This window comes from Pelophylax lessonae, assembly GCF_965119305.1.
Source record: "Pelophylax lessonae genome assembly, chromosome: 3".
Lineage (NCBI taxonomy): Eukaryota > Metazoa > Chordata > Amphibia > Anura > Ranidae > Pelophylax > Pelophylax lessonae.
Genome location: NC_138770.1, coordinates 327,985,160 through 328,012,149, shown reverse-complemented (window position 1 = coordinate 328,012,149; position 26,990 = coordinate 327,985,160). Strand labels below are relative to the sequence as shown.

Sequence of the window (26,990 nt, the reverse complement as noted above, 5' to 3'; positions counted from 1 at the left end):
AGCATGCTTGTTTTACTCACTGTGGAATCTAAGGGGTAATCCTCTGCATTGTGTAAAAAAACTGGATTTTTGACTTACCGTAAAATCCTTTTCTCTTAAGTTCACTGACGGATGCAGTTCTCTGATCCATATCAGTAGAGTTATACTGCCCCCTACAGGAGTAGGACACAAGGCAAAAAAAAAAAAGTTCTGGCCACAGAACACCCTCTCTCTTCCTGCATAGGATGTCAGTTTTGTATCAAAGCAGTGTCAGAAAAGTACCAACCCAACTCAAAATAGAGGGGCGGGTACTGTGTCCGTCAATGAACTTAAGAGAAAAGGATTTTACGGTAAGTAAAAAATCCAGTTTTCTCTATAGCTCATTGACGGACGCAGTTCTCTGATCCATATCAGTAGGGACGTCCCAAAGCAGTGCCATAAAATGAGGGGTGGGAACAGCAGAAAATAACAAGTCCCCAAGGCTAAACATAGCCAACCAGGCAACACAGGACTCATCAGAACAAAAGATGAGGCCCACCTGAAACAAACAGTAAACACCCTCAAGGAAGGCCAAAAGCCCTCCAGACAGCAGCCAGCAAACTTTGCGGCCAAAAAAGGCATCTTATAAAATTTAGTAAAGGTGTGAACTAGTAAAGGTTTGAACAGACAACCAGGTAGCCGTCTTGCAACTGGAAGCACAGATGCCTGTATGGCAAAAATCCCAGGAAGCACTAGGCGCCCGAGTAGAATGCGCCGAAACAGGGAAAGGTAGAACCTTACCCATAATTGAATAAGCCTGCACCACCGTCTGTCCGATCCATCTGGAAACAGTCACAGCAGACGCAGACAGCCTATTTCTCGGGCCAGAGAGCGACCCTGACTCACGAAAATACTCAGTAGTCACCAAGTACACCTTGAGTGCCCAAACTATCTCCAGAGCATGCAATGCACATTCCATAAGATGTTCGGGCTTAGGACACAAGATGGTAATACAATGTCCTCGCTCAAGTGAACACTAGAAACCAACCTCGGAGGGAAGGGCGGATGCGGACAAAGTGCTACTTGTCTCCATGAATAAACATATAGAGAGAACGACAGAACAGTGTCACCAGTGCGGACACCCTGTGCGCAGAGTGACAGCAACCAAGAAGGCCACCTTCTGTAACAAGGAAGGCAGGGGATACCCCAAATACTTGCCAAACGGAGGTTCTGAAGAACCGACTGCATCAAAACAAGGTCCCCAGATGGTGAAGGAGGTCGCACCGGAAATACCAAGTGTCGCACCCCCTGGAAGAAGTTACGCACCAGGGAATGGACGGCCAATGACCTGTGGAAGAAAATTGCCAAAGCCGAAAACTGACCCCTAAGAAAACTCAAGGCCAAGTTTTAATCAACTCTCCATTGAAGGGAGCCAATATCCGGGCCACTGAGCAAGAAAGACTCACACCACGCAATATACGACTCTCTCGCACAATGAAAAATCATCCTAGAAGTTGCTTCTCACGCTTTAGGCAGGGTGGGAATCACTGAAGCAGACAATCCCTTGCCCATCAGCAACTGGCGTTCAACAGCCAAGCTGACAAGCCAGCGACCGTAAAGCAGGATGGAAGATGGGCCCTGGGGACAACAAACCCTCCCTGAGAGGAAGCCTCCAAGGAGTGCCTGCGGCCAGCCTGACCAGGTCGGCGTACCAAGCTCGGCAAGGCCAGTCCGGAGCCACAAGAATGACTGGAATCCCTTCCGCCTCGATCCTGCAAAGAAGTCTTGGCAGCAACTTGGGAGGAGGGAAGGCAGACCGCAGCTGATACTGACCTTGGCCCATCCGTGATCGCACTCACACGACTATGCCAGCGTCATCCTTGCGTAGGTGACCATGCTAAACTTCTTGGCATTGTTTATGTTGAACTTGGCATATGTTCTTGCCCACAGCAGAACCCATGGTGCCACCAGTGCATCTGCCAGAGGGTCCTGGGAGCGGGCCACAAACATCTGCACTATCCTGTAGATGCAATGCCAACAGATCCACGTCTAGAGTGCCCCAACGAAGGCACAACCGCTGGAAAACCTCCGGACGAATGGACCATTCCCCTGCATCCAAGGCCTGGTGACTGAGGCAACCCGCCTGCCAATTTTCCACCCCTGGAAAGGTAACAGTGGAGAGAGCTGGAACAAGGCGCTCCGCCCAAGGAAGAATGTCTCACTTCCAAGACTGCAAGGACACCCTTGGTGCTCATTTGGTGATGTCACAAGCCACGGCCGTGGCATAGTCCGATGGAATGCGCACTGGACAGCTCGAGACCAAGGGGTAACGCCACAAACCGATAGAGATCCTTCCCCATGGCAAAAACGGAGAACCCATTGGTGTCCTGCACGTAACGGGATGTGAAGGTAGGCATCTTGATGTCTATGGAGGCCAGGAATCCCCCTGATGTAGGGAAGCCACCATAGTGCGAACCAATATCAGCTAGAATTTTCGATCCTCACGGAATCATCAGTAGGCCAGTAGGTCCAGCCTTGCTGAACTAGAGCCTGAGCTGCCCCATAGAGCATCTGCAAGCGATCCAGAGACAGCCGTACACTGGAAGGGAAAAACCTTACTGAAAAAAACGTATCGAAACTCGATCTAGCAACTGGACCGCATGACCTCCCGAACCCAGCTGCCTGGGATCCGGGCCAGCCACAGGTCTGAGAACCGGCAAGGACACCCCCCAACCACATTTGGGTGAGGACGCAGGTCTGGAAAAAAATGATCTCTGGTTCGCCAGACCAGGGTCGTTTGGAACCACCCAAGGAAGTCTTGAAGGACTGCGCCACATCGACTCTGAGGGACAAAGAAGCTCTTCGTGAGCCGAAAAGGAGGGACCCAGTCCATGATGAAGGCCCTTGCCCTCATTAGCCTGTGGAAGAAAAGCACTCCCCCCCCCCCCCCGTGAGATCCTTATACAATGTCATCCAGGGCAGCGCCAAACAGGTGGTCCCCCCGGAAAAGGGAGATCCATTAAGGCCTTCTTAGAAGCTCATTCCATAGACCAACTCACCGGACAAGGATACGCCGGATAACCACCGCCAAAACCGACAGGTGACCCAATAAGGGAGCCGTGGCCAGCGCGACATCGCAACAAATTGCAGCCCCCACGCCAGTTGTCCAAAAGCTCCCCGAGGGCAGGAGGGACTCGCTCCTCACTGCCCGCAGAGTCTTCGTGTCAAGGGCAATCATAAACACTCTACCCAGTATAGACCCTGGCAGGGAGTACATATCACACCATGCTATCCCCCAGGTCCTTAAAGGGCGGGGATACACCCACCGGAACAACGGAAGTCCTATCCAGCCTAGAGACCGTAGGTCCATCTTAGGCGGTACAGTCCACCTTACCAGAAAAGGGTAGCATCTAGCAGCCGCTTAAACACCCCAGGGGAACGTCTCAGATGGTCACATGTTCTATGAGCATGCTAGCAAATTAGGCTGCTCCAGATGCATGTGTGCCAGATGCAGCCCTTGCCCCAGGCACAGCCGCCGCTGCGTCCTCCAAATAGCTGGGTGTCACGCACTGAAACAACCAGTGCATCCACCAGCGCCTGTATCAGGCGCAGCAGGGACGGTAGAAATGTCATCCTCATTATCCGGGGAGACCGGGCGCGAGGTAACAGACCCGGCAGGGAGACCCCCGTCTGTGGCGGCTAAGTCAGACTCAGAATCCGAGACATGACATGAGGCAGAGGTAGGTGGAGAATAGTTTCAGCTTACCTCGCCCTCTCAAGACCACCTCCACTGGGGCCCAAATGCTTCCTGAACTGCCGAAAATGCTTTAATGGACAGTGGAGCTTCGGAAAGGCCCTGTGGCCTCCGTGAGGGGGTCAGGTGGGGTCACATACTGAACCAGAAGAACCCGCCAGCAAAATCTGCAAAAAAATGATCCCACAGTGGGGAGAGAGAGCGCGAGAGATCTGCCCAGGGTGAAGGGAGGAGCTCCACCCCCTGGAAAACACCTCCAGGCACTCCCACCTAGATTCTCAGGTTGTACAGGACAGAGGGAAACCCAGGAGTGTGAGGGTCTGACCATCCCAGGGAGGGGCCCACGTCCACCCCAAAATCGGCCAGGGGGGGGAACGTTTACTCACTGTACCGGGAACACAGGCGGGCACCATCTCCTGACAGGACCCCCTCTCAACCGCAGTGTGGGGGCTGTTGGCCAAATAGGAATGCTGCGACATAGGCCTAGACCCTGTTGTGTATGACCTGCCAAGACGTTTAACTCGCAGGGCCAGTCCTCGTCTAGTGGGACTATGTCGCGGCTGACCCAGCGCGGAGCTAAGGACTGCACACGCTCGCTGGCCAGACTGGGGTGACCACTGGATCTAGATATCCAGCCTGTCGCCCAGCCCGGTATAGTTGCCTGAAGATCTCACAGTAAAAAAAAAAAAAAAAATTCTGGAGAAAAAGGCTAGCTAAAAAAAAAAAAAATACAGAGTTTTTTTTCTTTTTACTTGGGAGAGTGCATGTGATCAGCACAGGGCCAATCAGCACTGTCCAGACAGAGGGTCACGGGTCCTGCATCCTGATAGGACAGCTAGTGCAGTATAAAAACTCCTACAAGCTTTAACCAAGCACTGATAGAAGTCACAAGACTTCTATACACTGCTGATGAGAAAAGGTATTTAGCAGTTTATAGTTGCTAAAATAATTGCATTTCCATGTTCTGTGTACTGTAGGAGACCAGATATAGTGAATGTAGGGTCCTAGGCTTAGTAAAACTTTAAAGGCAATAAACAAGGTTCAATAGAAAAAAAAAAAAAATAGAAGTAGCATTTGGATATCAATTACAAATGGTATATTTAAGTAGCATACTAACCTGTACATTGATGATTGGACAAATATAAAATATTCTCCTTCTGTGGCAAGTCTCCATATATCACTATCTAAAAAAAAAAAAAAAAAAAAAAAAAAAGTTTAGCAAATATTAAAAGATATAAAGCAGAACTAATGGGCTAATAAACAATAAGCAAGCACTCCAACGCCGAATGTCTTCATATCTATGCATAAGATGGGTGTTGACATTTTGAATGATACCTCAAAGTATGTGCATTGAAATACACAGATAGGAAGCATCTCTGCTTTGTGGTGTAGTGTGTTAAGAGTACATCGACTGCCTGGACAAAACACACAGGATCGGTGTGAAGGGGGACTAACAGCATATTATTTTTCATTGTGTTCAGATGTGATGAGAACATTAAACCTCACAGCTTTAAACTGGAAATAAAGCCCCACGCTTAACTGCTGTAAATTAACCCATGCGATGGGGTTCACCTCTGCACTATACAAGTTAAATGTTCATTTGACTAGAGGGGAAAGAAAGAAGAAAAAAATACCATATTCATCGCTCCCCCATTTTGCAACTCTTTGTAGCAGACACTATGATACATATTGTCCCTCAACGAACCTCATTTTTCTATATATAATTAAAAAAAAAAACATAAAAAATCCCATAAACTGCTCCCCGAATAGTGCACACATGCAGCACCTTCATGTCCTTGGGCAGAGAAAAATAATGAGTAGCTTAGAGGTTTCCATTATTGAAAATGATGCTGCTAGCCTGGGGGTATGTTCCAGCTTTTTCAGGAAGAGACAACAAGTTATTCTCTTATGGGTTTTTACTTATACCTGATTTTTATATTCTGTATTAAGCCATGCCACTGAAGTCTACAGCATCTCGTTCCTAAAAGAAACTCCTAAAATGCCTAGTTAAAACACATATACAGCATGAGAATTAAATGTTTTCAAAGCAAAGCATTTTGTAAGAAGTTATCAAAAAAAAAAAAAAATCCTGTGTTGCAGGAAGTAAATATTACAGAGCATTTAGGCCTCATTCATAAGGGTGAACACTAGCATGCCCCATGCAGGGGCTGTATTTTGCTGGCACAGGTATGCATAGTGGCCTTGCAAACACTGCTACAAACTATCATAGAAGATTAACCACTTTAATACAGGGCACTTCCCTCCCTTCCTGCCCAGGCCAATTTTCCCCTTTTAGCGCTGTTGCATTTTGAATGACAATTGCGCAGTCATGCAACCCTGTACCTACACCAAATTTATGTCAATTTCCCCCCACAAATATAGCTTTCTTTTGGTGGCATTTGATCACCTGTGCGATTTTTACTTTTTGCTAAACAAATAAAAAAAGACCGAAAAGTTTAAAAAAAAAAAAAAAAGTTTTTTGTTTATGTTATACAATTTTGTAAATAAATAAGTTTTTTCCTGCACTGATGAGCACTGATGAGACTGCACTGACAGGCACTGATGAGGAGGCACTGATGGGGTGGCACTGATGGGGTGGCACTGATAGGTAGCACAGATATGCAGCATTGGTGGGCACTGATAGGCGGCACTGCTGGGCACTGATAGGCGGCATTGATGGACACTGATAGGTGGCACTGACGGGCACTGATAGGTGGCACTGATAGGTGGCACTGATGGGCACTAATTGGCACTGATAGGCGGCACTGGTGGGCACTGATGGGCGGCACTGATGGGCACTAATGGGCACTGATAGGCGGCACTGGTGGGCAATAATGGGCACTGGTGGGCGACACTAAAGGATGGCAATGATGGGCACTTGTGGGCAGCACTGATAGGGAGGACACTGGTGGGCATCACTGATGGGGAGGGCAATGGGGGGCTCCCTGAGCCCTGATTGCCATCCCTGGTGGCCATAGTGGGCATCCCTGGGGTCATAGTGGGCATCCCTGGGGTCATAGTGGGCATCCCCCCCCCCCCCGAGGGTCTGCACTGGTAATCAATGATCTGATTACCAGTGCCGACCCCCCCCCCCGTCAGGGGAGCCGCCGATCGGCGCTCCTTTACTCGTGCCTGTCAGGCACGAACTAAGGAAAGCCGACCAACGGCTGTTCCTATTTACTATGTGACCAGCCGTGATTGGACACGGCTGGTCACATGGTAAAGAGCCTCCGTCAGAGGCTCTTTACCGAGATCGGAGATGCAGGGTGTCAGACTGACACCTCGCATCACCGACCGGGGGGCGCCCAGAGCTGTGTTATCCTGCCGCCGTCATATGACGTCCGGTCAGGATAACACAACCACATTCCCGCCGTCAATCTGTAATAGGGCGGGCGGGAAGTGGTTAAAGCATGCACCACAACAATTCTGAAAAAAGAATGCAGCTTAAAGTAAAGTTTTCCAAAAAAAATTTAAAACAAACATTAGTAAAATTCTCCCTGGTCCCTAAACTGACGAAGAACCATCCTACCCAACTGCTGGCTTACTTCTGCATGCCAGTTGTGCCATCCTCAATATGTTTACCTAAGCAGGACCAAAACCTTCATGCTAGCAACACCCACATAATGAGGTGAGGACCTGTATAGGGCAGTCCTCCTACAGTCTCATGGTTGACTACTGTTGTATAAGAGTTTATGAGGGATAACTGGGCAGAATCGACCAACTCTGAAGGAGATTTTGGCCTAGATAGTGAACAGCAAAGCAGGTTCCAGCTGTGGTGTCGAGTCTTGTCCTTGACCTAGAAGTAGTTTTTTTTTTTTTTTTTAAAGGAACCATTGTCATTAAAAACTACAATAACTCCAAGTACGGTATATACTCACTGAAATGATACTATATTATGGGCAGTTAGGTTTTTAAAAAAATAAGTTAAGAGAGAAATCGTACACATTACGAGTACAGAGTATGTTTGTAAAAGTATAGGTATGTACAGTGGGTATAGAAAAGAAGCACCCCCTTTAACCACTTGCCTACAGTGCACTTTCACCCCCTTCCTGCCCAGACCGATTGTCAGCTTTCAGCGCTCTCACATTTTGACTGAGAATTACTCAGTCATGCAACACTGTACCCATACAAAAATTGTGTCCTTTTTTTCACACAAATAGAGCTTTCTTTTGATGGTATTTGATCAATACTGGGTTTTTTATTTTTTGTGCTATAAATAAAAAAAGACTGAAAATATTGTGAAAAAACGCATTTTTCTTTGTTTCTGTCATAAAATTTTGCAAATTAGTAATTTTTCTTCACAAATTTTGGCCAAAATTTATACTGCTACTTATCTTTGGTAAAAAATAACCCAAATAAGTGTACATTATTTGGTCTTTGTGAAAGTTATAGAGTCCACAAGCTATGGTGCGAATCATTGAAAATTGATCACACTTGATCACACCTGATGTACTGAAGGCCTATCTCATTTCTTGAGACACTAAAAAGTCAGGAAAGTACAAATACCCCCCAAATGACCCCTTTTTGGAAAGTAGACATTCCAAGGTATTTAATAAGGGGCATGGTGAGTTTTTTGAAGTTGTAATTTTTTCCCACAATGCTTTGCAAAATGAAGATTTTTATTTTTTTTTTTATTTTTTTTTACAAATTGCCGTATTAACAGGTTATTTCTCTCACACAGCACATGTATACTTGCAACTACACCCCAAAACACATTCTACTACTCCTCCTGAGTATGGCGATACCACATGTGTGAGACTTTTTCACAGCCTGGCCACATACAGAGGCCTAACATTCAAGTAGCCCCGTCCGGCATTCTAGGAGCACAAATTACACATATAATTTCCTGACAACCTATCGCACTTTTGAAGGCCCTGGAGCACCAGGACAATGGAAACCCCCATAAAATTACCCCATTTTAGAAAGCAAACAGCCCAACGTATAATTTTTGAGGCATAATGAGTCTTTTGAATATGTCATTTTTTTCCACAAGTTTTTGGAAAATGTGGAAAGAAAATGAAAACACATTTTTTTTACACAAAGCTGTCCATTTATGCAATATTTCTAACACATAGCATGTACATAGCAAAAATTGCACCCCAAAATACATTCTGCTATTCCTCCTGAGTATGGCGATACCACATGTGTAACACTTTTTCACAGCCTGGCCACATACATAGGCCTAACATCCAAGTAGCGCTTTACACAAAGTTGTCCATTTATCCACTTTAAGACTGGGCCTATTTTTGACACTTGGTGTTTACAAGCTAAAATCATTTTTTTTTGCTAGAAAACTACTTGGAACCCCCAAACATTATATTTTTTTTAGCAGAGACCCTAGAGAATAAAATGGAGATCGTTGCAATATTTTTTATCACACCATATTTGCGCAGCAGTCTTCCAAATGCGTTTTTTTTGAAAAAAAATTCACTTTTTTGAACTAAAACATAAGAAAACAGTAAATTTAGCACAATTCTTTTCCATAATGTGAAAGATAATGTTACGCTGAGTAATTAGATACCCAACATGTCATGCTTCAAAATTGCGCATGCTCACAGAATGGCGCCAAACATTGGTACTTAAAAATCCCCATAGGCAACATTTTAAAAATTTCTGCAGGTTACTAGCTTAGAGTTACAGAAGAGGTCTAGGGCTCAAATTATTGCTCTCGCTCTAACGATCGCGGCGATACCTCACATGTATGGTTTGAACACCGTTTACATATGTGGGCGGGACTTGCGTATGCGTTTGCTTCTGTGCGCGAGCTAACGGGGACAGGGCGCTTTAATTTTTTTTTTTTTTTTTTTTCCTATTTATTTTATTTATTATTTTTTTATTTTTACACAGTTTAAAAAAAAAAATGTTTTGATCATTTTTATTCCTATTACAAGGAATGTAAACATCCCTTGTAATAGAAATAGGCATGACAGGTCCTCTTTATTGTGAGATCTGGGGTCAAAAAGACCTCACACCTCACAACTACACTAAAAAAATTGTTGAAAGAGGAAAAAAAAAAAAAAGCAAAAAAAAAAAAAGCGGCCCTTTAAACCGGTTGCTAGGCAACGTCTTTTGACGTAGCTCCGGTCCTCCAAGACCATAGAGTTGAGTGAGGGCCATCTTGCCCTCACTCGACTTCCTGTCTCTGAGGATCCGGGACCGGATAGATTTCCCCGCTGCCGGCGGGTCCGGTAAGCTGAGAAAACGTCCGGGACGCGGCAGGAGGGGGAGGCACCTCTTCCCCTGCACCGTAAGGGTAATTCCGCGGTGAATCCGCCACTGGGAACCACCCTTATCTGAAAGCCGACCGCCCGCCGTTTCAAAAAATACCGGGGGCTATCTGCTGCCATAACCCCAGTATTTAGCTTTTAATGGCCGACGCATATAGTCGTTAGGCGGTCAGTAAGTGATTGCATGTATATGGCAAAACGGTGACGATGACTGATGGGGTGACAGGTGACGATGACTGATGGGGTGACAGGTGACGATGACTGATGGGGTGACAGGTGACGATGACTGATGGGGTGACAGGTGACGATGACTGATGGGGTGACAAGTGACGATCACTGATGGGGTGTCAAGTGACGATGATTGATGGGGTGACAGGTGACGGTGATTGATGGGGTGACAGGTGACGGTGATTGATGGGGTGACAGGTGACGGGCGATGGTCACTGATGGGTGACAGGTGACGGTGCACGGCGGTACTGATGGCAGTCTCTGGTGACCGGTGAACTTTAGGCTACATTCACATGCGAGCGTAGCGATCATGGGCAGAATCACTGCGATTCTGCCCGTGATCCAGAAATCATTGCAAATCGCGGGACGCCTGTGCGTTGCCTGTGATTTGCAATAGCACCCCAAACGCTGTGCGATGTTGCAGCGATTTCTGCCTGCCGAATCGAGGTAACATCACGCAAACAACGCATGACGCCCCAAAGAAACTCTTGTACCTTTTTTGGGCGTCATGCGATGTTTGCGCGATGTTACCGTGATTCGGCAGGCGGAAATGGCGGCAACATCGCACAGCGTTTGGGGTGCTATTGCAAATCACGGGCAGCGCACAGGCGTCCCGCCATTTGCAATGATTTCTGGATCGTGGGCAGAATCGCGGTTATTCTGCCTGCGATCGCTACTCTCACATGTGAACGTTATGGGTGTCAATTTCTGGGCACTGATGAGGTGACTGTTGGGTGACAGGGGACATTGGGGGGGCTGAGGACTGTGTGTGGGGACCTTTATTTGTGTGCTTTTTACTTTTTACAGGGGTACAGAGCAGTAACTCACTATTTCTAGCTCTGCTCCCCTCATACTGGAAACTGTATGAGGGGAGAAGAGCTAGTAACACTGAGTTACTGCTCTTTGTTTACATTTTGTGATCGGCTGTGAATGGATTCACAGCCGATCACATAGTAAACAGTCACTGTCAGTGACTGTTTACTACCGCCGGTGACAGCTGTGTTCCTACGGAACACAGTGCCACCGACATGACCGCGCTGCGCGCTCCCGATCACGCATGCGCGGTCATCTCCCGGGCGCCTCCATTGTGATCGGCTGTGTCATTGGAACACAGCCGATCACGTGGGAAACAGCCATGCCTATTGGCTGTTTTCCCCCTGCCGGTGATCGGCTGTGTCCCGGGGACACGCCGACACCGGCAGTGCACGGCGGCGCGCCTGCCCTGCTTGAATGGGCGGACGTCATATGACGGCCGCCCAGGATAATAGCCGCACCGTCCCGCCGTCATATGACGGCGGGCGGGCGGTAAGTGGTTAAAATAACTACATTTTGCCGCTTTGCAGCCTGAAATGAAGACAGACACATTTTTTGGTTGTTTTCAGTTGCATTTACTCAGTGCAACTTTATAACATCCAAGTGAAAGCTATAACACCAACATGTCAGAAAAAAAAAAAAAAAAGAAAGGGCCACCCCTTGTGTCAGTATTTTGTTGTACCACTGTTTGATTTCATTACGGACTTTAGTCGGTTTGAATATGGCTCTACTAACTTTGCACATCTAGAGACTTTGAAAAATGTGCCCACTCTTCTTTGCAGGACTGCTCAAGTTCAGTTAAATTTGATGGTGAACATTTGTGGACTGCAGTCTTCGCCCTCGTTCACATTGGAGGCGGGTTTGAAATCGTGCAAGTTCAGCAGAACTTGCACGATTTCAAACTCACATTTTATTGCGAGTCCAGGGGTGATTTGAAAGATATCTGTGCGGGTTCATGCACAGGTGTCTATTAAAATCGCCCTGAAATCGCCAAAAGTATTGCAGGAACTACTTTTGGAAATCAGTGCGGCACACCGATTCAGACGGTGCTGTTGCCGGCAATAGACTGCAATTTGACATGTCAAATGGCCCTTTTTTGAATTGGGGCTTCAAGTCATTCCACAAATTTTCAATGGGGTTAAAGTCTGGGCTCTGACTAGGCCATGCAAGGACATTCACCTTTTTCTCCTTCAACCACTGTGTGGTCATTTTTGCTGTGTGCTTTGGGTCATTGTCATGTTGGAAGGTAAACCTTCTTCCCATTTATAATTTTCTGGCAGAGGGCAGAAGATTTTTCTCAAGAATTTTACGGTATTTTGCTCCATTCATTTTTCCTGGTAAGTGCTCCCGTCCCTGCTGCAGAGAAACACCCCCATAACAGGGTATTACCACACCCATGCTTTACTGTAGGAATGGTGTAATTTGGATGGTGAGCTGTATTGGATTTCCACCATATTGTGTTTGGCGTTAATGACAAATAATTAAATTTTAGTCTCATCTGACCATAACCTTTTTTTCCATGTGGCCTCAGAATCCTCAAGGTGTGTTTTGGCAAATCTCAGTCGTGACTGCATGTGGCCTTTCTTAAAAAGTGACTTTTTTTCTTGCAACTCTCCCATACAAGCCACATTTGTAGAGAATTTGTGATATTGCTGTCACATGCACACAATGACCACTCTTTGTCAATTTCCTACAACAGCTTCAGAGATGCAGTAGGCTCTTGGTAGCCTCTCTGACCAGCTTCCTCCTGGCTCTTTCAGTTTGGAGTGATGACCTGATCCAGGGGAGGGTCTGTGTTGTACTAAATACACTATTGTCAAAAGTATTGGGACACCTGTCTTTACACGCACATGAACCTAATGGCATCCCAATTTTAGTCCGTGGAGTTCAATATTGGTCAAACATTCCCATAGACACACTCCTAAACCTTGTTGACAGCCTTCCCAGAAGAGTTAAAGCAGTTATAGCTGCAAAGAGTGGGCCAACTTAATATTGAACCATAGAAACCAAAGTTCATGTGCGTGTAAAGGTAGGTGTCTCAATACTTTAAAAAATATAGTGTACCTTTCACTCCTTAATAACATACTTCACTGTGCTACTAGGCATTGATAAAGCCCTTGAAATGTTTTTTCTATCAATATTCTGACTTGTGCCGGTCCATAACGTTGACCTGGAGATCTTTTGACAGTGCCTTGCCATCCACAGCTAATTGTTTGCTTCAGTTGCACTACCAGGGGTCAAAATGCTCCATGCTCCAGGAAAGCTCTTTTCATGTTGAGATAGTCAAAATGACCACAGTTGAAAGTCAAATAGCTTTGTGTGCCACTGAGAAGGCGATTAGATTAGCTATACCTGATTGAGTTTACAAGTCATTCTTAGGAGGGGGTGATTGTTTTTTTCCAACTCAGTAAATCTGTTTTTGATTTTTTTTTCTGACATGTTGGTGTTATATCTTTCACCTGGATGTTGCACTGAGTAAATACAGCTGGATTAAACAAAAACTGGGTCTGTCTTCATTATAGCATGCAAAGCAACAAAATGTGATTTTAAAGGGGGTGATTCTTTTCTATACCCCTGTACATCTACAGCGTGATTGACTAACAGTTCTTTTTTACCTCATTTATATCTGTATTGTGAAAGTGGCAGACGCTTTTATTGACTGGATCACAGATGACATCCCAGTGAACCTTCTGAAGCAATGATTTACTTTTGTTTTAGAGTGGGCAAAACTATTGCCTGTTTTGTCATACCTGTAGCTTTGAACCAGAAAACATACCAGGCGAGCCCCTCTATCTTGCTTCAAATGCGAAACGAAAGGTTTTGACTGATATCCCTGGAGAAGTTTCTCTTCACTGGTCTAGACCTGTGTTATGAAAGACTGGAAGGCTTTTACTGGCCAGATCTGGTGTTCCAACATAAGACACTGCCATGGTGTAAAATGATGTGTGCGCAATCCCTTGGGGTTTTCAAGGTAAAGAGACTATTCACCACTATTTACAAATCAAGAACATATGCTTTTTGGCATTTTGCTTTGTCTTGCACTGGAATAGCCGCCCAACACAGTCCCACCACATGTGGTGTGAACCTAGCCTTAGAGGCTACAAAATACATTTGTCTGATCGTGTGCATCTGAGTGATACTGCCAGTTACTAGAACTTTCTCAGTCCAGGTGGCAACAGTCTGCTGGCTGATCTTCCTTCTGCAGCGTTACCACCCTTCTGCTCATGCTCTAGCTTTCTCTCTCAAACTGCTGTGCATTTCTCGGTTTCCCTCATCGCAAATCCTCATGCAGCAGACAGGAAATCCTGGCAGGGGAGGACCCAACAAAGAGAAACGATTAGGCCCGCCAATGGATCTGACCATGCAGTGAGCATGGTAGGAAGAATCCAGCTGCAATACTGATGACACAGGACAAAATACACAGCAACAGCATTAGCAAGACGAATGACGCAATGCACCACAGATCAGACTGCGCAGTGCGGAGGACAAAGATAAAATCACATGACATGACTAAAACAGATAAAGAAAAAGGAATTTTTAATTATAGTAATGATGCAAATTGATTCATGTGATTTTTCAAAACCAATATGGCTAGATGGGTGTAGATTGGGTTTATTTACACATTAAATACTGCCAGGCTTCTGTAAGCAAATGGCAACTTCCAAAGTGAGTGAAAATGAATTTAGAGGCCTGATTCTGACTACAATACCAGACGTCTGATTAGCCACCATTTCGCACATCAGTATTGTGGTAATGATAAAGCCATTTGTGTCAAATTACATCCAAGTATACAACCATTACCTTTTTAAATACCGTTCTTATTTAGAAGAATTTCATTAAAAAATTAATTGGATGCCCTTTTTACATCTATTCAATAGAGTGTATAGATTGGCTTGGGACGACTATTCCATTTGGCATTGATTTTACATTCTTTTATTGTAGTTTCTCTTAAAGTCTCTTTAATTCTATAGGTAATCAATATTAGCAGGTAAAGCATTACAGCAGACCCTGCCCATAAAATAACATATGACATTTCTTGAGCCCAGACAAACAAATGCTAAAAACAAAAATACTGTTCTAATGGCAAACTGCAACATAAAAAAGAAATAAACCTTCAGAAACATTTTCAGTTTAAACTGAGCATATTTCTAAGGCTGGGTTCACATTGGGGAGACTTTAATGTCACCTGACTCTAAGCGAGGCTTGCAAACTACTTCTCTAATAGAAGTCAATGCAAGTCACCCCCAATGTAGTGCAGGAATCTTTTTTTAAGTCGGAGTGACTTGAGTTGCTCCAATTAGAACGGTTCCATTACACTGAATGGAGCACGAATAGTGAGGTGGCTAAGTCGCCTGATAAGCTGCCCCAGTGTAAACCGGGACTAATAAAAAAAAAATTATATATTATATATTATATATATTATATATATATATTTATATATATATATATATATATATATATATATATATATATATATATATATATATATATATATATATATATATATATTTTTTTTTTTTTTTTCTCAGAAAATAGGTACAGGAACTCAACCACGACCCCCCCCCCCCCCTCACACACTCCAAACCACATCATATATTGGGCGTGATCAAATTTCACTAACAGTGGGAGGGCAATAAATATCAGGAGTGCATTACGTACAGAGTGCGGCGTTTAGGGGTGCATTACGTATATAGTGCAGAGTTTAGGGGTGAGCTGCATAAATAGTACAGAGTTCAGCCTTCTTCCACAGCTGCTTACCTCTGCATCCCCTATCCACATCTCACTTCCACCCCTCTTCAGCTCTCACCTCTGAGTGAAACCCCCCTCCATACCCCCATTTTTTCCCCACCTTCTTTAAAGCTCCACCATCTTTCATGTCTTACTTTTGTTGCTGTATTAAGCAGAAGTAAATATATATATAAAAACTTAGACACCAACTGTCAAGTCCAAATATCTTTGCGCTTTAGAAGGAGTCAGTCACTTGACTGCTATAGTATGGAAACACTGCTGCTACTTAAAACAAATACTGGATAATATTTGGAAATACAAAAATGGAAAAGAAGTAGCGCATAAAATCACTATTAGATGACTTAAAGTGTAAAAAGCATGCTTGTCAAAGATACTGCTTGATAAACACTCAAAAACATGTAGAGAAAAGCAATGTCCTTAAAAGTCCATGAATCCAGGAGTGCGTGAAGTATATAAATGGATCACCATCCACCACCAGGTGTCACACCGATAGATAGCAGAAATGGCAACTCACCAGAAAACGATGCTCAAGTGTTCTCACACCAGAGCAAACTGAGCAGGGATACCATACAGATGTAGGGAATACACGCATGGAAGACCAGAGTCACTTCACCACTGCCGCATAAAAGTATCCTTCACACACTTTCCTCAATGTAATGGTATTATGGAAAAAGAGAAGGGCTCCAAATAGTGAAGTACCGTCAAAACACTTGCTTTATTAAAACATAAAAATTTTGCACTCACATGTAAAAGCATATGGGTAGGCATTGAATATCATGTCTCCGGTCAGAAAGGAAGCCTATCTCGTCCAGTGTACTGGGCTAACTCCACGCCAGCCCAGTCCTTTCCGGGTAGCTCCTCTGCCGTGTCCCGTGATGTCGGATGTGTCGTCAGGTCACGCCCCGACCGGTTTCGTCATGTCCGACTTCAACTGGAGGCGTGACCTGAACGACAACATCCGGCATCTAAATAGCCCTGCTGGAACGCTCTGCGTCCAATCGGCAATGAGGTAAGTAAACCGGAAGTGAACCAGCACCCCGCATTGCGGAACTTCCGACATCAATAACAACAATAGGGAAACCTGCCATATCATAAAGATTCACTTTGGCACTGAAATATAAATAACAATACAGATGCTATAATATGGTGAAAAGGATAACATTGTTATTTCTTGGAGTTCTACCCCGTGCCGATATGGATCTGCAGAGCATTGCCAGTAACATTCTGCATAAAAAACAGGTAATCATGGTAAACATTAAAAATGCAACAACCATCTACATTGCACTAATCAGTACCCCCATAGTGAAGGTTCCAATGTAATGTCTATTAGAAATGATAAAAAACATATAAAAAGCATATTAGAAAAGCACACCACTGGAATCCAAAATATAAATTGAGACAAATCAATCGTAATCCAGTACCATTATAAGGGTAAATGGAAAAGGCAAGATCATGAATCGCTAATATAGCAATTCAAGTCTAACTCTATATTTAACCCCGTCGGTGCGAGGGCCTGGGTGAGGAAAATCCACTTAGTCTCACATTTGGATAATTCCCTCACCCAATTTGACCCCCGCCACGACGGGGTAACTCTCTCAATGCCCCAGAAGTGGAGGCTTCTAGGATCCCTCTGGTGGAATTGGCGGAAATGTGCGGGCACATTGTGGTCGCGATTTCCTTTCAAAATGTTGGTGATATGCTCACCTACTCTGACTTTTAGGGCCCGCTTAGTACGGCCAATATAAACTAAATTACAAGGACACATCAGTCCATAGACCACATGTGTGGTGTCACACGTAATTAAGCTTTTGATTTTGAAGGATTTATTGATAGCTCGAACCATGAAAGAGTCCCTCCTCCTGAAATTGGTTGGCCAACAGATCTAATGGGGTGATGGATGATACTGGGCCCAAAACTCCACTGAACCCACCTAGACAGCCTTTTTTGGGGCGAGGCAGGGGCAGGGGGAGGGGCCGGAGTAGACCATACAACACTCAATACTCACAACCGGAGAGACAACTGTATCGAGAGAACACAGGCCCCGAAGAGGAGTACGGGCCGGAAGGAGGATACAGCTCCAAAAAAAGAAGGAGAGATTGGTAAATGAGGGGATATTCAACATTAGCAGTGTAACTCTAAATAAATGTGAACTCCATATTTTGGACCAAGGGCTTAAATGCGCTCCAAAAAAGCCCATCAATAAATTCAATACCTATATTGATGTACATAAGTATATTAGAAAAGTGAATTTGAAAAAACACTTTCTAAACAACCCCATCACATCAATCAGCAATAGGAATAATGGAAGGATGATAAATAGTGGTCTACGTAATAAATCCACTTTTAACCCACCAGTGAGTAACAACCACTGTGTGGAAGTATTTAAAAATCTAGTCCTACGCGACCTGCAGGCCTTGGAACCTGGGTTTGAAATAACCAAGAAGTATAAACATATACAGGAAGGCCTAGATTCGCTAGAATCTCGTAAAGAGATTATCATCCGCCCAGCTGACAAGGGTGGAGGAGTGGTGGTGATGGACAAGCAATTCTATCATGATCAAATCATAGCTATGTTAAGTGACACTACAACTTACACCAGATTATCAAAAGACCCGACAGGTGACTTTGTAAATGATTTGAAACGTTTGGTAGAATCGGGTTTCAGGGACGGTGTCCTGACAAAGAAGGAACGCAACTTTCTAACACCGAGCGTGTGCCGGATCCCGATTCTATACACGTTACCTAAGGTCCATAAGGACGCAACTAACCCTCCTCCACGCCCAATTGTGAATGGGATTGGTTCAGTCAGTGCTAGACTGGGCCAATATTTGGACCAATTTTTACAGAAAAGTGTGGTTCAAACCAAAGCCTTTCTGAAGGATACCACGGATCTTCTTCTCATGCTGGATGGTGTGGTACTTGGGGACGACTCGCCGGTCTTCCTTGTGACGGCCGATGTGTCGTCCCTGTACACCATCATCCAGCATGATGATGCTTTGTTGTCCTTAAATTGGGCACTTAGTCAGAGGGAGGATCTACCTCGAGAACAGAAAGTATTCATTGGTAGGGCGTTAGACTTTTGTCTGAGCCATAACTATTTTTGGCATCAAAGTAGGTTCTACAGTCAAAAAACAGGTGTTGCCATGGGCGCCAAATTTGCCCCCAGCCTGGCAAATTTGTTCATGTCGGAGTGGGAGGACAAGTTTGTCTATAACCAGGTACGGCATGAACTCAGGCTATACAAGCGCTTTATTGATGACATCATTTTCATCTGGCAAGGGGCAGAGGAGGATTTGGTGTCATTTATGGAACACCTTAATACCAACCACAATAACATCAAGTTGGATTTCCATCATAGTCCTGATGAAATTAATTTCCTGGATGTCACTATTAAGAGAGAAGGCAATAGATTAACCACGAAAGTGTACTTCAAAATGACAGACAGGAACAGTTATTTGGCCATCCAAAGTGGACACCACCCTAACTGGCTTAGGAATATTCCTAGGGGCCAGTTCACCCGAGTCAGGCGGAACTGCACTTCTGTAAATGACTACATGGAACAAGCAGCAGTTTTGAGGGATAGGTTTATGGCCAAAGGTTATGATGAGACCAACTTAAATAAAGAAATCACCAGAATTGGCAATGCCCCCAGACCATTAAGACCTGCGGCTAAACCTGTTAGGTTGGATGATGATCCTAAACAATGGAGCTTCTTGTCAGATTTTTCTAACGACTACAAAAAGGTAGAGGAAATCTTCAGACACCATTGGCCTATATTGCAGATGGATAGAACATTATGTTCAGCTTTACCAGCTAAACCATCGTTTATATATAGGCGAGCCCCAAATTTTGGTGACCAAATTGTAAAGAAAGTACTAGACCCTCCCAACGTCTCCTTCTTCCCGAACATGAAGGGGTCTTTCACCTGTGGAAGATGTAGAGCCTGTTCATTTACACCGACCAATTTCAGGAGGAGGGACTCTTTCATGGTTCGAGCTATCAATAAATCCTTCAAAATCAAAAGCTTAATTACGTGTGACACCACACATGTGGTCTATGGACTGATGTGTCCTTGTAATTTAGTTTATATTGGCCGTACTAAGCGGGCCCTAAAAGTCAGAGTAGGTGAGCATATCACCAACATTTTGAAAGGAAATCGCGACCACAATGTGCCCGCACATTTCCGCCAATTCCACCAGAGGGATCCTAGAAGCCTCCACTTCTGGGGCATTGAGAGAGTTACCCCGTCGTGGCGGGGGTCAAATTGGGTGAGGGAATTATCCAAATGTGAGACTAAGTGGATTTTCCTCACCCAGGCCCTCGCACCGACGGGGTTAAATATAGAGTTAGACTTGAATTGCTATATTAGCGATTCATGATCTTGCCTTTTCCATTTACCCTTATAATGGTACTGGAGTACGATTGATTTGTCTCAATTTATATTTTGGATTCCAGTGGTGTGCTTTTCTAATATGCTTTTTATATGTTTTTTATCATTTCTAATAGACATTACATTGGAACCTTCACTATGGGGGTACTGATTAGTGCAATGTAGATGGTTGTTGCATTTTTAATGTTTACCATGATTACCTGTTTTTTATGCAGAATGTTACTGGCAATGCTCTGCAGATCCATATCCGCACGGGGTAGAACTCCAAGAAATAACAATGTTATCCTTTTCACCATATTATAGCATCTGTATTGTTATTTATATTTCAGTGCCAAAGTGAATCTTTATGATATGGCAGGTTTCCCTATTGTTGTTATTGATGTCGGAAGTTCCGCAATGCGGGGTGCTGGTTCACTTCCGGTTTACTTACCTCATTGCCGATTGGACGCAGAGCGTTCCAGCAGGGCTATTTAGATGCCGGATGTTGTCGTTCAGGTCACGCCTCCAGTTGAAGTCGGACATGACGAAACCGGTCGGGGCGTGACCTGACGACACATCCGACATCACGGGACACGGCAGAGGAGCTACCCGGAAGGGACTGGGCTGGCGTGGAGTTAGCCCAGTACACTGGACGAGATAGGCTTCCTTTCTGACCGGAGACATGATATTCAATGCCTACCCATATGCTTTTACATGTGAGTGCAAAATTTTTATGTTTTAATAAAGCAAGTGTTTTGACGGTACTTCACTATTTGGAGCCCTTCTCTTTTTCCATAATACCATTACATTGAGGAAAGTGTGTGAAGGATACTTTTATGCGGCAGTGGTGAAGTGACTCTGGTCTTCCATGCGTGTATTCCCTACATCTGTATGGTATCCCTGCTCAGTTTGCTCTGGTGTGAGAACACTTGAGCATCGTTTTCTGGTGAGTTGCCATTTCTGCTATCTATCGGTGTGACACCTGGTGGTGGATGGTGATCCATTTATATACTTCACGCACTCCTGGATTCATGGACTTTTAAGGACATTGCTTTTCTCTACATGTTTTTGAGTGTTTATCAAGCAGTATCTTTGACAAGCATGCTTTTTACACTTTAAGTCATCTAATAGTGATTTTATGCGCTACTTCTTTTCCATTTTTATTAAGCAGAAGTACACAGCCGGCTCTAGTACTTCTGTACACTGTAGTTGGCTCTGCCTCTCTCACCGGGGTTGTCTGCATCTGCACTGCACTCCAGGCACCTGCATCTCCTTTGTCCCCATCTTGCACTCAGTGGGAGACACTCAGGAGATCAGAACTGTGGGAGCCGTTGGGAGACAAGCTGTCATTTGTAAACACAGAAGCCAGACTTCTGTGTTTATTAGTGGTGAACAGGGAGCAGATGAAAAAAGCTATATTATATATACACACACACAGGGCTTGACAAATTTGACTGAAATCTAGGAGCCAGCTAAAAAAGTACTAAATTTACACATTAATACGACTAGAACCCCACTCTCCTCTATAGCGCAATTGGATGGAAACAGACTGTCTGTCTCTTTCCATCCGATGCCATCTGATCCGAACCACGGGATCATGGATAGAAAATAGAACCACTATCCGTCTGTTTTTGGCGGACAGGATCAGATGGCGGCAAATTACTGCTCCATAGAGGAGAATGAAGGGTCCGATCAGGTCTGGCTGAAAAACTGACAGGCGGACCTGATCAGACAGCCCGTGTTAAAGGGGCCTTCGGGCTGTGGCATGGCGATGAGGAAAAAAAAAAAAGTATATAATTTTTTTTTTTAATAATTGGAAGAAAAAAAAAAAAAAAAAATCTCTATTATTTTTTTTTAAATTTAAAAAAATTAATTAATAATAATAATAACCACACTCCCTGTCCACTTACCTTTAAGCAAGTGGAAGACGGCGCGGAAGTCCGTGCACTCGGGGAGGAGGTGGGGGCGCAAAAAGGAGAGGACACCTCCTGCAGGGCACCCCAGGCGCCAGGTCGCTAATTCTAGCCGCAAATGCGACCTGGCGCCCGGGGTTTGTCGAGCCCTGTATATATATATATTATATACACACATATATACACACACACACACATACATATATACATACATACATACATACATATATATATATATATATATATATATACACACACACATACATACATACATACATACATACATACATATATATATATATATATATATATACACACACACACACACACACACACACACACACATATATATATACACACACATACATATATACATATACACATACATACATATATACATATACACACACACACACACATATACATATACACATATATTATATATATACACACACACACACACACACACACACACACATATACATATATATATATACACACACATATACACATATAAATACACACATATACAAAATATTGGGATGCCTGCCTTTACACACATGAACTTTAATAGCATCCCAGTCTTAGTATGTAGGGTTCAATATTGAGTTGGCTGACCCTATGCAGCTATAACAGCTTCAACTCTTCTAGGAAAGCTGTCCAAAAGGTTTAGGAGTGTGCCTATGGGAAGGTTTCACCATTCTTCCAGAAGCGCATTTGCGAGGTCAAGTACTGATGTTGGACGAGAAGGCCTGGCTCGCAGTCTTTGCTCTAATTCATCCCAAAAGGTGTTTTATCAGGTTGAGGTCAGGACTCTGCGCAAGCCAGTCAAGTTCCTCCACCCCAAACTCACTTGTCCATGTCTTTATGGATATTGTTTGTGCACTGGTCCAAATCATTTGGTGGGGGGGGGGGGGGGGGGATTATGGTGTGGGATTGTCTTTCAGGAGTTGGGCTTGGCCCCTTAGATCCAGTGAAGGAAACTCTTAAGACGTCTGCATACCAGGACAATATCATGCTCCCAACTTTGTGTTCAAGCTGGACTGCCCGCTAGTACACCAAGCCATGAATGAACGAGTTTGGGGTGGAGGAACTCGACTGGCCTGCACAGAGTCCTGATCTCAACCCGGTAGAACACCTTTGGGATGAATTAGAGCGAAGAATGCGAGCCAGGCCTTCTCTCCAACCTCACAAAATGCGCTTCTGGAAGAATGGTCAAACGCAAAATTGAACCATACAGACCGAGATGCCATTAAAGAAGTTCATGGGCGTGTAAAGAATATATATATATATATATATATATATATATATATATATATATATATATATATATATATATATATATATATATATATATATATATATATATATATATATATATATATATATATATATATATATATATATATATATATATAGCTTTGTGATTCTGCAAGAAGAAAAGCAGTCATTCCCATGATGCATTCTAGTCCTGAGACAGTGAAGCAGAACTTATCCTGTGTCCAATCCAACATGCAGTAAATGAGTAAACAAATGGCTGCTATAACAGGTAAGGCTAGGTTTACACTTGTGTGGGTGGTTGCTGCTGCAGGTCTGCACCTGTTCCCACAGCCGCAACCACCCACACACAAAAAACGCAGCAGATGCATGGAGGTACCATCAATCCTAACTGCACCCCCACACAATGGAAACCACACTGCACTTGCGTTTTCCATGTGGGCACATCTGAAGGCAAATCAGCCCATTCAAATAAATCGGCTGTCGTGCCTGCGCAAAATGTTCACAGAGCCACACAAATAATTGTTTTTCTTTGTGACACCGTAAAACTCAAACCAAGCATTTTAGAATTTGAAATGGGCAACACAGCTGCCTAGCAAACAAGACCTATGACCAGCACCCGATTTGCTTATGTAAAGTATATCAGTGATACACCTGCAGCATTGCACAGAACTATCCGCAACTTCTAAAGTTGACAGATCAGTACTGCATTTTGCTTTTCTAGAACCAAAATTATGAAGCAGGATTTTTAATGCTAGGTGCTAGGTATTCTGCATTAACATTACCTTACTGTAGAAATTTGGCAATGCCGAAGCAGATGGAACTCCCATGCATGACACAGCCAATGAAAGTGGCCGGCGTTTTATACCTGGAAGATGCCAGCAGGAAACTCCAGGACATTGCATTGCTGGAGCTAAGGCAAGTATAGTTCCACTTTAACAAAGACTGCAGAATATGCTGACAACATAATGGCTTCCTCTTTCTTTTTAAGGACATTCACAGTATATGATTTGCCATTTGTCCATTCAGGATAAGAGGTCAGGTTCTCTCGTTCCTGAATTACAGTGTCTGTGCTTTCTCAATTATTCTGAAATTTCTTTTTCTCAGCAGGTATTTAGCAAAAAGGTGCCAACTATACTTGTCTGAAATCAACTGTCAACAGAAGGAGCATCTAGTGCAGGTGTGTCCAAAGTCTGGCCCGTGGGCCGCTTTAATGCGGCCCCATGGGTAATTTGGAAAAATCTATTGTGGCCCCTGTGAATTCGCAAGCACTGCTCAGGACCCCTGGATTTTTCAATGCTGCGGGACTGCACGTATGCCATATTAGTTCAGATATGAAAGGCAGAGTGATTTAGCACCCGTTTTGTCATACATGTGACAAAATGAAAAGTATGCAGTTTGCAATAAACTTTGCATAAAATGGTTAATTAGCATTTTATTTTAATGGTCCAAACAATGTCAGGCAAAATGGTCTGCCTCACGCATGTTCACTTCACCAAATCTAGCCCTCTTTGAAAAAAAAAAAGTTTGGACACCCCTGATCTAGTGCATGCAACCACCTTCAAGAGAATATGAAGCAGCAAGCAATGCGATTTTAATTTCTTTTAATATAAGCTTAAAGGAGAAGTATAGCCAAAGCGTGTTTGGCTGTACTTCTCCTGTGTTTTACAGAAGTGCAGTTGGTTCTGCACTCCTGTGACCCATTTTTAGCAGACTGTCGGCTGACTTCACGGAGCCGTTCCAGGTTCAGGCAAGATTGTGAAAATAGAGTTGGGTTCGGCCCACATGCCTAGACTGACACCCGGCTCAACCTCTCAGCAAGCCACTGAGAGCCTGAACCGGCTGCCCTCGCCCCCTCCACAGACCAGCACTCAAGTGAGTGCAGGGGGGCAGAGCAGAGGAACAGAATTTTAGGAAGCTCAAAAAGGAACTCACAGCAGGACCGTGCAGCTTAATGACAGGATAATTTACTAAACTTAGGCAAATGCAAAAAAACTTCTGGATAAAAATGCCACCATTACCTTCACCTTGGTGAGCAATTAAAAAGACAACATTGTCTGGGATAGACGCAGCTGTGACCACACATGCACACATACATACAGATCACTCAATAGCTAGGTAAAGCATAATGCTAACAGCAAGGAATTCAGTGCTAACTTCTCACAGCTGGTTCTTCCTACAACTACAGGTCCCAGGCACCACCCTCTTGGATATGGGAGCAGGCTGTGGCTTCCTTAAGAAAGATAGCTTGAAGCACTCTGTGAATGGTCCTGTAGCCTCCTGGAAAATGGTATGTGTTCCAAGAGGCTACAGAAGGGGAGGGTGTTGGGGCAAGCGGCATCACCCTGGTCTAGGCGAGGATTGCAGAAGTGGGAGCAGATACCAATCAGTAAATCAGTACTCACTACAGTGTGGAGGAGGCCATGAACTGGCGATACTTCACTTTTTGAGTGAAATTCCACTTTAAAGCTAAAATTCCAAGCAGACACAGAAGACAAATAAATCCACCTATGTAATCACGTTTCTTCACATACTATCGTCATAGTATATTTAAACCCATGAACAAAAATGTTATATATTGCAGCTTACATAGATAAAAGGGAGCGTACTAGAAATTATTTTTTCCTCGGGCAAAACACATTTTCTGCACAAATTGCAAAATGAGATGACCCTGACAGAAATCCAGTATTCTTGTAACTACAAAATTATCTGCCAGACCCAGGATAACCCACAGCACTACCAACAACATGATCATCAACACGAAGGAATGGGATTCATTTTTCTCAATTGACTCCAAGAAAAGGATTTTATAGGGCGTACAAAAATCCAGAACACATTTAGTAAATAAAATGTGCCCTGAAAGAAAAGGACGGAACCTGATCCTTGAGACTATAGGCTTAAAGTGTTGGCCTGCTTGAGCCAGCTAGAGATGGTGAAACAAGAAGATTGATTACCCTTACAAGGTCCATCCAGGATTGCAAAAAAGGAATCTGTCTTCCGAAAGAAAGCAGTGGCTGAGAGAATCTTAAAAAGTTTGACCCACATCCAGGCAACATAGGGAAATTCCCTTTTAATGAACTGGAGTCAGACAGAAGGAATGAAAAACAAAGTTCTGGTTGAGATGAAAGGCAGAACTACCTCAGGCAAGAAGGAAGACCTTGGCTATGACACCACCTTGTCCTATGCTAAATCAGAAAGGGTTCCCTGCATGATAAGGCTGCCAGTTCGGATACTTGCCTTGTGGGTGAAGTTGGAGAGAGGATTGTCTCTAAAGCCTAGCAGGGCTGAACAATAAAAAACTGACAGCTCAGGAGGAGCTGTTGTACTAACTATCCGATGTTAGAACAGCGACCTCCCTGGGGAGAATACTTCAGTCAGACAGCAGTTTGCCAAAATCGCTGATCGGGAACCAATCGGTAGACCTTTTTTGGTCATGCCCTAATCAGCAGGCTTCTGTTTCACAGGCTGAAGTACACACGGGACAAATGTCAGCCGGTTTCCCTTAAATTGGGCGATGTCATCAAAGTGTACTATACTAAAGTCATTTTTTTTTTTTAATTTAAAAGTAACAAACATTTTATACTTACCTGCTCAGAGCAGTCGTTTTGCACAAAGCAGCCCAGATGATCTTCTTCTTGGGTCCCTCGCCGGTGCTCCTGACCCCTTCCTCCTGCCGAGTGCCCCCACAGCAAGCAGCTTGC

General features: G+C 44.1%; 2 protein-coding genes across 2 annotated transcripts in view; both read right to left on the bottom strand.

Annotated features, from left to right (window-relative positions):
* Positions 1–26,990, bottom strand: part of TMEM14A (transmembrane protein 14A) — a 1,080,999-nt gene that overhangs the window by 400,903 nt on the left and 653,106 nt on the right. The gene's annotated exons all lie outside the window — the stretch shown is intronic.
* AGPAT5 (1-acylglycerol-3-phosphate O-acyltransferase 5) overlaps positions 1–26,990 on the bottom strand; it is a 216,350-nt gene that overhangs the window by 175,055 nt on the left and 14,305 nt on the right. Inside the window, exon 2 of the mRNA XM_082251943.1 lies at positions 4,830–4,896. Within this exon, the coding sequence (XP_082108069.1) occupies positions 4,830–4,896 (67 nt within the window). The remainder of the gene's footprint in view (positions 1–4,829; positions 4,897–26,990) is intronic.